At 35.8% G+C, this 14,124-nt stretch overlaps 2 protein-coding genes across 14 annotated transcripts in view; one reads left to right on the forward strand and one right to left on the reverse strand.

Annotated features, from left to right (window-relative positions):
- The window catches only part of ralgps2 (Ral GEF with PH domain and SH3 binding motif 2), a 486,036-nt gene that overhangs the window by 305,036 nt on the left and 166,876 nt on the right, over positions 1-14,124 (forward strand). The gene's annotated exons all lie outside the window — the stretch shown is intronic.
- angptl1a (angiopoietin-like 1a) overlaps positions 1-14,124 on the reverse strand; it is a 91,120-nt gene that overhangs the window by 72,691 nt on the left and 4,305 nt on the right. For all 3 annotated transcript variants that reach the window (XM_069937729.1, XM_069937728.1, XM_069937727.1), the window contains exon 2: positions 913-1,792. In XM_069937729.1, coding sequence (XP_069793830.1) covers positions 913-1,741 — 829 coding nt within the window. In that variant the 5' untranslated portion in view covers positions 1,742-1,792. The remainder of the gene's footprint in view (positions 1-912; positions 1,793-14,124) is intronic.

The following is a 14,124-nucleotide window of genomic DNA, read 5'->3' on the forward strand; positions in this document are numbered from 1 at the left end:
AAAGAGTGTGCAGCTTCAATCCTAGTTGAATAGTTTCGGAAAAGTTGTACCTTTTTTTTCCTTGCTCAATCCTTCCCTCCCTATTTTGATTTATTTAATTAAAGTTAGTATAATCTATCCTCTGTTTAACCTGGCTGGTTTGGATTCTCTGCCTTAATGTAGAAATTTCAATCTGTTTGGTAGGACAGCCAGGCCAATTTGCAAACCAGCAAACTAAAAGATCAAAAGATAGTAAAAATTTTTTCCCCAAATTGATCTCTTGATTATTGTACCACAGAACAAGCAGTGACCTGTGCAGATGTACATAATATGCCTAATTTTTCTGAATGATGTTCATATTGACAAGGAATCCCAGATATAAATTCAGGTATTGTTCTGGCAATATTCTGTAATGCTGAATGTAAATTTACTTGATGCATAGCAGACAAATTAGTTATCCATCTGCAAAGGTTTATTTCTTTTTACTTGTTGATTTATCATCGATTCTTGAGATTTTCTCTCAGCAGTAAAATCTACCTTAATGTGAAGAGATTTCTGTCTGAAGATTTAGTTGATTGTAATCTTGATCTTAATCCTCATGATCTTCAAAATTTATAAGACTGATATTCTCACATTTAACTGATGGTCAAAGGCATTTCAGCTTCAATAAGAAATGATTTTATTATCTTAATGAGAGCATAATGCAAAGTAGTGCAGTTGCTTTTGATTAATTGCATGGATCAGTTTGTGAAGGGAAGAGTCTATCACGGCATGAATTAAGTTAAAGATTTGCAAAATCATTTGTGGTAAGTAAAACCAATAGTTTAGCATGCAGTACTTGTAATCATTGCTTTGAATGTTGTAAATAAAATACATTATTAATACAGAGCTTCTGTACGATTACCTACCATTAGTTTACTGATATAAACCTACCATCAGGCTCTTCAGTTACTGATGATTCCAAAGCACTGGCAGTTGTAGGGGAAGGTTCATGTAAGGGTGCTCTGGAGCGAAGCCCCCGTTCTCGTGTAAATGCAGGATTTTGATCTCTCTGTATTTCATTACTGCCAAACAGGTTGCTCTGGTATTGCCTTCTACGAGGTATGGACTGTGGTACAACTTGTACAAGGGGTGGTGGCTCATATTGTCTTGGAGTAAGGCTACGAATACATTCTTGCTCTAGTTTGGTTATGATTACGGACTGATTATTAACAAGAGCAGACAGTACTGCATACTTCTGTTCCATTTGTCTATACCTGGTGGCCATTCGTAGAATTTCAGCTGTGGAATTCAGAACTTTGTTCTCCAGCTGTGAAATTTCCAGTGAGTTGTCCCTTTTACGAATAATCTCATGTAGAAGCTGCATATAAAGTTGTGTTACGCGTGAATTCATGTTCCGACTCTCCTTTCGAAGAAGTTTTACCTCATTCACAATGCCACCATCCACCTCCACTAAGAGTTGAAGATTTTCAATTTGCCGTTTCTGCTTGGACATAATGTCCTTTAGGTCTTCTACATCCATTCTAGTTATTCCATTATAATCTTTATCTGGCCCCTTTGAACTGACACAGATTGGACCAGTTATCCTTTGATCTGGGACCAAGAATGTGTAGGAACATTTGTTGCTGCCATTAGGTGAACGTCTGATATGTTTATGAACAATAGCGTGTACATTGTTTCTGGCTTGAAGTTGTTCCTTCTTGCCTCCTGCAGAAATTAGACTAATTAACAACAGGCACAAAGTCCAAATGAGTGAATTCATGTTGACTTGGCAAAAGCTGAGAGAAAACCTCTTGTCTTCAGGAAGATAATTCTAGAAAACAAGATTTAAATTAGGTCTGTGTGCATGTTACCATTGCAAATAAAATAGAAATAAAAATCATTTGAAAACAGTTACTCTATAAATTCCAGTGATTGATCCAACACTTTCTTTCAAATTTATTTGCACTTTTTAAAAAAAAATCTGAAACCCTTAAATTCCTGTGCTAATATATTATGTGCTAATACTAATATTAATTAGTATTAGCAAACACTAAGCACATTGCCTGTGGAACTTTATCTCATCCTGAACTACTACATGTAAAAAGCATTCAAAAATTACTGTTGTTTACTGTGTATCATACAAAATATTAGAACTGTTTCAGACAAAAGCTTTTCATTGAAATACTCTTCATTGTTAGAAGTTGTACAACATTGACCTTTGTCAGACATTGTTTCAACAAAGTATTAAAGCTCTGCAATCGGCCTGAGCATTCCATTTTGTGCAATAATTTATTTCTCCCCACAGCTTTTGTGATTATTAAGATTGGAATTGGATGTCATTGTACCGATAATTAATTCCAGAGTGCAACCTTATTAAGTCGTATCAACTACATGTCTAGGTTTTGATATTCAAGATATAATTATAACTAAAATCACTCCATTTAACTTTTGTGAAATTACTTTATTGGAAAAAAGAATTTTGCAAAGTATTTCCATGTTAATTGAGAATAGTGTACAAAAAATAGTGTACATGGATTCTAAAAGAGGAACTCGACTACATAGATCACACAGAATACATTCCTTCAATGGTATTCTTTCTTGATGTTGTTGATCAGAGAATCATCACATTTGATAATCAAGTGATGAGAAATTCTCAATACAACTTCCCACATTACAATAGTTCAGGTTACAAAAATTCACTCTTGATGCGACTGAATAAGGTTGCACTCTGGAATTAATTATCTGGGGTACAATGATATCCAATTCCACTCTTAAGAAATTCACAATTCATGAACAATATATCTGAGATGCCGAATAAAAATTCACTCTCACAAAATTTATGTAAATGTACAGACTTGGAGTGTTCACAAAATTTCATATGGCATGTGAGGTAGAGATGCAGCTTAGATATAGTAGTTACTGGCAAATCTATAGCCCCTTTTCCACTGGCATACTAGTTAATTGGCTGTGTAGTGTCCCAGGTTTAGGAAGCCCTTTGTGCCACCGGGCAACCCTTAACTGGAACATTAATTGCTTTTCCGCTGAACAAACTCATCCCTGGGGATCGGAGTGTTCTACTTTCCCTTTTCGACTGGTTTTATCAACAAATTCCCGGGCTATGAGTAGAGGTAGAGGTGGTTAATCCCCAGCATGAAATGATGTAATTTGATGTTCAGACAATGTTCCTTTTCCACTGGACCCCGGTCCCAGTAAATTCACAGTTAATTCCTGGGACCGGGTGCCAGTGGAAAAGGGGCTTGAGTGTAACATAATGAGGTAGATGGACAGGCAATTTTGATATTTTATTATTTTATTATTCATATCAATTGAGGAAGAAATATGAACTGAGACACCGAAGTAAATGTCGGCGAATGCTCTCTAGGAGTATCCCCATTTTACGTTTTTGAAAATGGACAGAAATCTGAAATGTTACACTCTACCAGTACACTAGAAACAGCGGAGATTGTGGACTTGTATTTATCCTTACGTATAAGAAAAAAGCTTCTAATTGCAAACTGTCTTTCAGAACTTCAAAGATTTTCAAATGCTTTATGGCTGATGACTGAACTGGGGTACTTTTGAAGAATTGGCACTGTTGTAATGTGATGTGTCGCACAACTACAAAGAGCTAAATAGCCAGATCGTGCCAGATATTGATTGCCATGACCTAACTCACACAAGTTCCAAGATAATGAGCATTGTTAACAACTAACACTTGATACCAACAAGCTAATTACATTTAATTAGACTTTTATGAGGAAGCATGGAAGTTCTTCAAATAGTTCATCTTCACTCATAGAATCTGAGAGGTGTGTATGGTTCATGATAATTTTGAGATGTTATCCTGCTGAGTTCTAATGACAAGGGAAAATACTGAATGTTAAATGTAAAATGAATTAAAATAGTTCAGTTTTTGCATATTATTTGTGTTTATTTTCAATCCTTTCACTAAATCCATCTTAAATAAATTGCTATGACTGAATTGTAAAATCATTCAGGAAAAGTTTGAGCAGGCACAGGTCTCAATGTGCATTAACCTGACCCAGACAGCTCCAGCAAGAATTCCAAATCAATTTCATTACTGGGCCCTAGGAATATATTGAACTATGTGCATCTGCAAGAAAACAGTCTACTTAGCATCACAAAGACCCTAGCAACGTCTGACTGCAACTGAGTGATATAATTTTCTTTTGGAGATTTGAGATTTAAAGATTGTTTGTGATAAATGGAGCATTTTTGGATCATCCCAGACTCAACAACATTGCGTTTTGATGTCCGAATTCTTGAAGAGGTATGATGTTAACTAAAAAAAGTAAACACACCTTTGTTCTGAGTAATGCAGTTTATTTGGCCCAGAGGTGGATATGAATGCTCTGCAGCCCATCAGATAAATGGGTTCAGGGATTTTTCAAGCCTAAAAACCTGAGCTTTAATCTTTATGTAAGTTTCTGAAAGACTTTATAATGCCACAATTGCTAAAGAGTAAAGGAACCGTAACAGGGAGAAAATAAACCACAGAAGATGCACAACCTCTCAAAAGAATCTTCTGATTAAAGTTCATTTGTGATGCCTCCAGTTATGAAGTGGGTGCTGTTAAAAGCAAATTTTGGATGGTCCCCTTTGTGTCATGCACCTTAACAAAGAGCTCAAAATACTGTAGTTACAGCAATTAATGAAGACTTTTTATACTCCAAATTCCTGTAATGTAAGGCAACAAAGTTCTCTGCTTCCCTGCATGTGAACTTCCTGTGCCTTGTGTACCAGTACTCTAAGATCCCTCAGTATTAAAAAATGTTAGTGTTTCTCGCTATTTAAAAAAAATTAAAATCCTACCACTATGAACATATTTATCCATTTTTTTTGTGGTTTGCTGATTGTACAAATCACAAATTTTTTTCTTGTAGTTTAAAGCTGATGCTATTACCAGATTTTTTTAAAAATGAAAGTCTTTGAAGAAGCCCTACTCTGCTTTGTATTTATTATCATTAACAACTGAAAAAATCTCAGCAGCATTAATAACAATGAGATTTTAAAAACTGATGAGACATATGCCAAAGAACCATACTTGAGTGTGCATACTAAGATTTTAAAGTATTTTTCATTCTGTTTTTGTTTTACTCTTGTCATGATTGGAACAGTGGACACTAACAACCCTGCATCGAACCTCCTCATATAATGAAGGCATTTATCAACAAATTCCCGGGCTATGAGTAGAGGTAGAGGTGGTTAATCCCCAGCATGAAATGATGTAATTTGATGTTCAGACAATGTTCCTTTTCCACTGGACCCCAGTCCCAGTAAATTCACAGTTAATTCCTGGGACCGGGTGCCAGTGGAAAAGGGGCTTGAGTGTAACATAATGAGGTAGATGGACTTCATATAATGAAGGCATTGAGCGGCATTACGGCCACTGTTCAACAATGTTCCATGAAATGAATAGCCAGCTTCTTTAAAATATAGAGTTTTGTTTGGGTGTGGCAAAAATTACCTATTTCATTGTAAGTTGTGCCTTCAGGTTTTAAATGCTATATGAAACCATGAGAGTGGTTGGAGCTTCACCTTGAAGGCCGATCTGAAGAACTACACTGAACTTAAGTACAGGACAGCTAATTATGAAGAACTGCACTGACCTGCCAATTTGTATTTTGTGAAGTATTGCTCAACCTGGAGATTACATGCTACTTGTTGGCCCAAGCTAATGCACAGTGAAAGAATTTCACCAGATCTAACAAAACATATGTCATGAGAGAGCTGTATATTTTTAAAGTTATAAGAATCATAATTTTTGTAATTCTGTAAAATGTTAATTATTTTTTATGACTTCCTTCTGATTACATGGTTGCTATAGGTGCAGATTCCTCCTGCTTACCTTACAATGATTGATAACTAAATACATTTTTAAAATCATCTACCACCATCTTTCTTTGTCTACAATTGGTTAAAATCCAAAATGGATACCACCAGAGTTTTTAGTTTCTCTTAACCACAACTGCTTTGATATTGTTCATTCCTAATTCTTAACTGTGACTTCCTATCTAGGAAATATTGCTTTGCAGCAAAGTTGAAGTCTCCCCAATAAACACAAAGATTCTTGGTTACTTTAAGCCAACTTATCAGAAACTCATAATTTTGCGTACACTTTTCAAATTTAAACTCGGAAGGGCAGTTCCCTCTAAAAAAATACACCTCGTCAAACTTTTCACCATGAATTTGCATATTTTCTTTTTTCAATGACTGATCCAATTCTTTTCTGAAATCTAGTCTGAATATGTCTTTACCACCAGTTAGGCAATGCCTTCTCCATGCAACTTACTGGAAAATTTTCCTCATACACTCTTTGGAATTTTTGCCAATCTACTTAAATCTATGTTCTCTGGTTCCTGATCTTTCTGTCATTCGAAACATATTCTCTTATCTGGATCTGGATCCCACCTCCTGGTCCCATTCTGCCCAAAGGCAAACAATCCCAGCATTTTCACGTTTTCTCCTCAGTCCCTCAACCCTGGCATAATTCGAATAAAAGTTTTTACCTCCACACCATTGTTCAAGTTTATTGTCACATGTGCCAAGGTACAGTTGGAAAGTTTTGTTTTGCAAAAGCAGAGAGGAAAGCAGATGGATCAGAGCAAAGGCAACATTATTTTACTTGTATGAGGTTCAGGAAAGAAACTGTCCTTGTACTTGGGGATACCTGATCTCACTCTCATGAATCTTCTTTATGTTGGGAGTAGGGAAGAGGGAGTGTGGCCAGGGTGCCTCAGAAAAGCAGTCAACATATTGGCTGCTTCTCTGGGGAAGAGGGTTGTTTCTATGTTGGTTTGAGCTATAATGTCCTCACAAAACTGCAGTGTTCAGAATTAGACTGTGTTTTATAAGGTGGATCATAACTTTGTTTTGTGCCCTTCCTCTTCATTTTCTATTTTGTATCTAAGATTATGAAGTCCAGGAGCCCTCTGCTTTACAACTGCCTTCTTACAACATTCCCCAGATCCAAAAGACTGATCTTGTCTACAAGAATATTCAAGATCTAATAACAAGGTCAGACTGTTGCCAAGGCCTTGGGTGACACTCTGAGCAGGCCCTGTCCCTGAAAGGTTTGATAGCTATTAAAATACTGCTGATTGCAAAAGATGTGAGGAATTTTAAATGATTCTAACATAGATTTTTGAAAGCTATTAAAATTGATGTAAATAATTTTAAAATACAACTAATTATTTTGATGTTGAAATTAAAGTTAACAAAAAGGGCAGCACTGATACCATAGCAGTTAGCACAACACTTACAGTGCCAGCGACCCGGATTTGAATCCAGTGCTGTACGCGTGGAGTTCCTCCAGGTGCTCTGGTTTCCTCCCACCTTCCAAAAATATTGGGGTTTATAGGTTAATTTGTGTATTTGGGCAGCCTGGCCCAGAAAGGCCTGTTATGCTGTATTTCTAACTTAAAATTAAAATACACGTGTGAAACAAAACCATTTTGTTTATTTAAAGGAACTTGCCGTCCTCCTAATCTCAGCACTCTGATTCCCCATTGAAATCTGGTGCAGGAATCAAGTGATAATTTTCTCTGGCATAAATTTTGGGAATCTTCAGCAATACTGGGTGCTACCACAGGACTCCATGTGGAATTCAGAAGCATTGAACTTGTGATAAATGGTTGTTTATCTAATAAAGTTGACCCTGTTGCTGTCTCCATGGATCATGCCTGACCTGTTTGAAAGTTCCTGCTTTTCTTAGCAGAGACAACTGATTTAGTATTCTGAATCTGTCATCAAGTTCAGCAAGATCCGATCGATTATCCTCAAGACGCCTTTATCTCAAAACAGTTTAATACCCATGACTTTGAATCTTGGCGACCTGGTACCAACATGGTATCAGGTGCATTTTAGATTGTTAAGATCAACAGGGGCAGTTTATATCTTTTTTGGAATATTTTTTTTCTTTTTTTTTCAAAAATATCATAAAATTTTCAATAAACTTTTTCTTACAAACCACAAAGAAAAATCAAAACAGTCCTTCCCTCCCTCCCGCACACCGCGAGAGCTTACATATTTTTAAAATATATAGAATACAATTGGGGAATCCATGTTTAAATATATATAATAGTTGCATTTATAGTCCTTTTTATTTTTTAATTACTGTATTTGGTCACGGTATGGGTGCCAGATCTTTACAGAAGTATCATATTTATTCTTTAATTTATATGATTCCCCCCCCCCCCCCCCACCCCACATCGGTATACAGCTGTTCATTTCCACAGTCCATTATGGTATCAGTAGAGGGGAGTCGGACTTCCAAGTGATAGCAATGTATATTTTTGCTACAGCCAGTGCTATTTTTAGAAATGAGATTTGATATTTATTCAATTTATTGCTTATTTTCATAAAATTACCTAGTAGTCATAGCTCTGGGTCACCTGTGAAGACAACTCCTGTTATCAGGGTTAATTTTTCTGTGATGTCTTGCCAAAATGGCCTCATCTTCATGCATGACCACAAGGCATGTTTAAAAAAAGCTCCTGTCTCAGTCTCACATCTGAAAAACATCTCTGATATTTCTGCTTTGGTTGTACGTATTTTTATGTGGGGTAAGATATAATTGGTGTAGAAAATTATACTGTAATTTATGTCTTTTGAGGGACTTTAAAAATAAATATAATTCATCTAACAACACATTCTTCTGCTATCTCCAATTGCAATCTTTTTTGATGGAAAAGTGAGAACCATTAGTGGTCCTACCAATGCGTTCAGACATGGAAATTCTAATTCACAAGGGAAATGCAACCAAATTTATCTCTTATCTGCTGTATTTGCTCTGATCCAAGATCAAAGCCAAAAATCTAGACTACATAGATTGAGGGAGAGATGGGAATTGGAATTGGGCATTGTAATTGATGCACAATGCTGGTCAGATCTATGTGTAGATAGTATAACTACCTTAATTAATTCTAGATATAGACTGATTCATTATAATTTTCTACACCAATTATATCTAACACCTCAAAAGATACATAAAAATAAACCAAAATTTTCTGATAGATGTTTTTGCTGTGGTATAGATGTTGGTACCTTTTTACATTCCACCCGGTTATACATGAAATTAAGACCCTTTTGGATAGAATTGGAAGAACGGTCGACAAAAATTGTGAGGATGATCTTCCCTCTAGAATCGAAATTGTTTCTTCTGGGGAATTTGTCAGTTATAAAAGTTAACTTCTCCAGAAGTAATCTAAATTTATTAAAACTGTGTGATCAATAGCCATGAAATATATAGCGGTAACATGGAAATCTGTTTCCTTGCCTCCCTTTGATTGTTGGAACATGGAAATGCAAAGTTGTATTCCCCTTGAGAAGATTACTTAGAGTCTTAGGAATAGATGTAGTATGTTCATCAAAATTAGGCAACCTTATTTATATTACTTAAATGCCCAGATTGCGTAATTTATTTAATATATTTGTCAATTAGTATATTTCTTATTAGAAATTTAATTATTTTAAAATGATGTGACTCTGAGATGTCGAACTTTGCTCCTGTTGCTTTTTCTTTTCTATTTTCTTTCTTTTTATCTTCCTCTATTCCCTGCTGTCAGTCCCCTTTTCTTTCAAATCTGGGGAGGTGGCGCTAGGAGAAGAGGGACTCTCCTTTTTATTTTTTTTGGGCATGTGAATGTTTTTCTATGATTTTATATTCAATGTATTATTGTTATTATTATTAATTGAGTCCTATATTCTGTATTTTCTTAAAACTTAAATAAAATATTTTAAACAAGTCCAGCAAGTTCTGACTGATTGGGAAAGTGATTAGATCATCTGTTTCAAGAGTGTTGGTTGAGAGATGAAGGTTGGCATTTTCTGTTCTAACTCAAAGTGTCACAAGGTCTTTTAAATCTGCCTTAATGTTCATAACTAAAATTAGTTTGATAGTTCAAGCCAAAGAAAATAATTCAAGCAGTGCTGCTTGAGAAACAGACTAAAAAGACAGTGTACATTTTGTTCATTGAGTTCAAACAAGGCTAAATTCAGCAGTAATCCAGCTCAAAGACAAAGTTGAGCTTTCACACCAGAAAGAACTCTGACACCTGTTCCAGATCACTGTCTAATGATTCTTATAATCAAGTATGCTTGGAAATCATATTAAGTTTTCAGTCTTGTCCATCTGTAACAAAAATCTTTAAGGTCATTGCTTCAGATTTATTTGCCTCCACTTCAAAATACAGCTCTGTTATTTAGGGTTTTTTTATTGCAAGATCAATTGCATCATCATACTACAATAATTTACCAACATAGAAATAAAAGGAAATCTGTTAATGTTTTATTTTGTTGATGGTCACAGGGTTCACTGACATTGTATCCTTGGATTTAGATTTAACTTGCATTGTCCAACGTCTGCTATTCAGTGATGTGGCCCCATGGATTGAAAAGTTGCACCCCTTCTTAACAAATTAAATATTACAAATTTAACATGAACCTCTTCTTTTAAAAAATGGATTAACTACATAAGTAAGATGAAATTAAATATCTAGCAATGTAGAAACAAATTGAAGGACATTAATGTAAAAGATGGATTTTTACAACAATCCTTTAAAGTTTTAAGGTTGTCTCTGTGAAATAACTTTTTTTAAAATTCCAGATTATTTGACCTGAATGCAAGTTCCATAGTTGTTGTGATGAGATCTTTAGAAAATTGGTACTTTGTCAATGGTTTGAGACGGGTGCACAGTGGAGCCACTGTCTCACAGTGCCAGAAGTCCAAGTTCAATCCTGACCTCAGATGTTTATGGGGTTTGCAGAATCTCCCTGTGATCATGTTATTTTCCCCCAGGGCATGCAGGCTTTCTTTCATATCCATTGATCAGTTGGTGAGTTATCACTGTAAATTATCCTTGGTTTGTGGGTGAGTGACAGAAAATGCCAGGAGTTAATGAGTATGCGAGATGAATACAGGATTTCTGTGAATTGGTGGTTGATGATTAGGATGGACTTGATGGACACTTTGGTGTCTTTTGTGTGCTCTATCATTTCTATGACTTGATAGCCATTCATCTCTGGATGGTTCATAAATTAGCAATTTTTGAACTTGATATTGATTTGCTGCACATTTTGTTAGTTTAGGTTTTCACTACAATAATTTTATCAAATACTTGCCATTTTTTTCCAAGTGGATGTGCAGGACAAAGGAATACAGAGTTTTGCATTAAACTAGCATTCACAATTCTTCTAATAGGAATGTTAACACGAAAGTTGCCAGCAAACCTTTGCTGCTGTGGAACCAACTGCAATTTGATTAAGTTTAGAATGCCAGACATATTGAATTAACAGGGAATCTTGCACATGAAGTAATGTTTCCATTTTCGTAAGTATTATTTAATGTTGAAAATAGGTCACTCCTTCAGTGAGTTTCTCTACTTCTCCTCCCCATACCCTTCATCAAATAGTTATATTGTGTAAATATAAGGTGGCATGGAGTGTAGCAGTTAGTATACGGCTATTACAGCACCAGCGACCTGGGCTCAAATGTTGTACTGTCTGTAAGGAGTTTGTTCATTCTCCTCATGTCAGTGTGGGTTTCCTCCAGTTGCTCTGGTCCTCCCCTTTCCAAAGACATATGGGGTTAGTTAATTGGTCACAGGTGTTTTGGGGCCACCGGGCTCATGGGCCAGTTACCATGCTGTTTTCCTAAATTAAATTATCATCAAACTTAATTAACAATACAATCCTAATTATTTTGCATTAGATTTTACAAATTTCAGTGACTTTAATGTGATTGAAAACTTGGCTGAATGGTATACTATCAACAACTTCATACTCAGTGTCACCAAAACCAAGGAGTTATGGACTTTAGGAAGGGAAAATCAGAGGTGTACCATCCAGCGATCATTGGGAGATCAGTGGTGGAGAGGGTAAGCAAATTTAAGCTCTTGGGAATCACTATAATGGAGGATCTTTCCAGGACCAAACACACTAATATCATCGTGAAGAAAGCACATCATCGCTTCTACTTCGTCAGGAGTTTGCGGAGGTTTAGTTTGATATCGGAAACCTTGGCAAACTTCTACAGATCTGTGTGGATAGTGTGCTGCCTGGCTGCATCATGCTCTGGTATGGAGAGACTGATACCTTGAGTGTAAAACCCTGCAAAAGGTAGTGGACACAGCCAAGTATATCATAGGGAAAATTCTCACCGCCATTGAGAAAATCCACGGGGAGCAACAGCAATCATCAAGGATCCACATGACCTAAGGTGTGCTCTGTTCTTGCTGCTGCCATCAGGAAAGGGGTATAGATGTCACAAGACTCATACCATTAGATTTGGGAATCAGTTGCTACCCCTCCACCATTAAACACCTAGACAACAAACTCAATCAGAGACTAATTTAAGGAATCTTACTTTGCACTTTATTTATTACAGAATATTTTTTCTGCATTGCATCGTCAGTTCATTTACATATCTTTGTTTACATTTCTATCTTTCATATATGCATATCTTCTTGGGTATAGTATTTTTGCACTCCTGATACATAGAAATTCTGCCTGGCTCGCAGGAAAAGGAATCTCCAGGTTGTGTGTGAATGACATGCATGTACTCTGACAACAAATTTCAACTTTGGATGTGGGGCAAAGAAAACAGAACCCATAATAAACTGCCAATTCTTTCTGTGCTCTACTGCTGCAATCATTCTGGTCAGTTCACTGAATGCTTGTGTTTGAAATATACTCTGCACTGCAATTAATGTCTTTTGTGAACAACAAGCTTAGCACATGTTCATACATGGCTTATTGGTAATTTGAACTTCAGGAGGATTACTTGTCTAATTTCTTTCTTAAATTTCCTTATATGTACCAATACTGTTCACATCAACCACAAGCTGCGTTTGTGAATTCCACATTCTTATAACTGTTTGGGTAAAGACGCATCTTCTGAATTCTCTATTGGATTTTTGGTGACTGCCTTGTAATGATAGTCTCTTGCTAAACTTCAATTATTCTATGAAATTCTTCGTGATTTAAAAAATTTCTATCCTTCTTCAGAGAAAAAACAAATTCCATTTTGCTTGCTCATTCTAAAGGTCTTGCAGCTTGAAAAAGGACAGTTATTTCCCACTCTTCTACTCTTGAGCTAATCTTCTTTCCATTTGAATATTACCCCAACCCATGAATCCTTATTTTATGTAGCAGCCTTTACTTTTAAAATTCCAGATATACTGTATCCCTCCCTACTGGTTATCTCTACTTCTTTCACCCTAAAAACTTTTACATTTATCAAACAGAACTCTCTTCATGAAATCCTCATAACTTTGCCAAATCATATTAATTTTCAAAGTGTTTTGTGACAACGTATTTAATGATGTATTTCATCATTTTGGTGGTAACTCATCTCTATTTCCCTATTTCTTTTTCTACCTCCATAAGAAGGTCTTCCAATCATTAGTTTGCTTACTTTAGGACTTGCATAAGTCTGAATGATGCTGTAATGCTATTCATTTATACACTGGACTGTTCACCTATCCTCCATGGGCTTAAACTAATCTTGTCTCTGACACGCTTTCAGCTAAATTCTAGGCTCTGTTTGCCATTATCTGTCCTCAGTGCCAAAATGAAAAAAAAAACTTACATTGTTCTGTTCAATTCTTTCATATTTTGCACCTCTTCATATTTTTTGAGCCTGAAATCTGTTCCCAAAAATTTGAGTTATCCACTTCCTTTGCCTTCAACCATACTCCTTGTTCTTAAAATTCCCTCTTAAATCATTTTCTCCCCTTTTCCTTTCAAACATGATAAAATCCATCTCTGACCAAGCATTTTATCTCTCTATTATCACAATTATTATCCTGTCAATTATTGTATACTTTTAAATTTGGCTTTGGATAACTTGCATATGTCTGAGGCACAAACTCTCCAGAATGAAATGGATGACTTGTCAATGGATTGAACTATAAATAGGTGGCATATTTTCAGCTATTTATTATGATTCTAACAAATCTTCCTGCAGAGTCTTGATTCGGGAGCCTTCTTTTATAGAAAAATTCCTTATGCTATTTTGCAAAGAAAGGTGAGAGAATGGAACATCTATTTTCAGGAATTGAGTAACAAATATGATTAAATGTAGGATGAGCCCATGCATACTTCCATTTGATCATGGAGTCATATTTCAATTTTGAAAGGTAT

The sequence above is a fragment of the Narcine bancroftii genome, chromosome 5, assembly GCF_036971445.1.
Source record: "Narcine bancroftii isolate sNarBan1 chromosome 5, sNarBan1.hap1, whole genome shotgun sequence".
Classification (NCBI taxonomy): Eukaryota; Metazoa; Chordata; class Chondrichthyes; order Torpediniformes; family Narcinidae; genus Narcine; species Narcine bancroftii.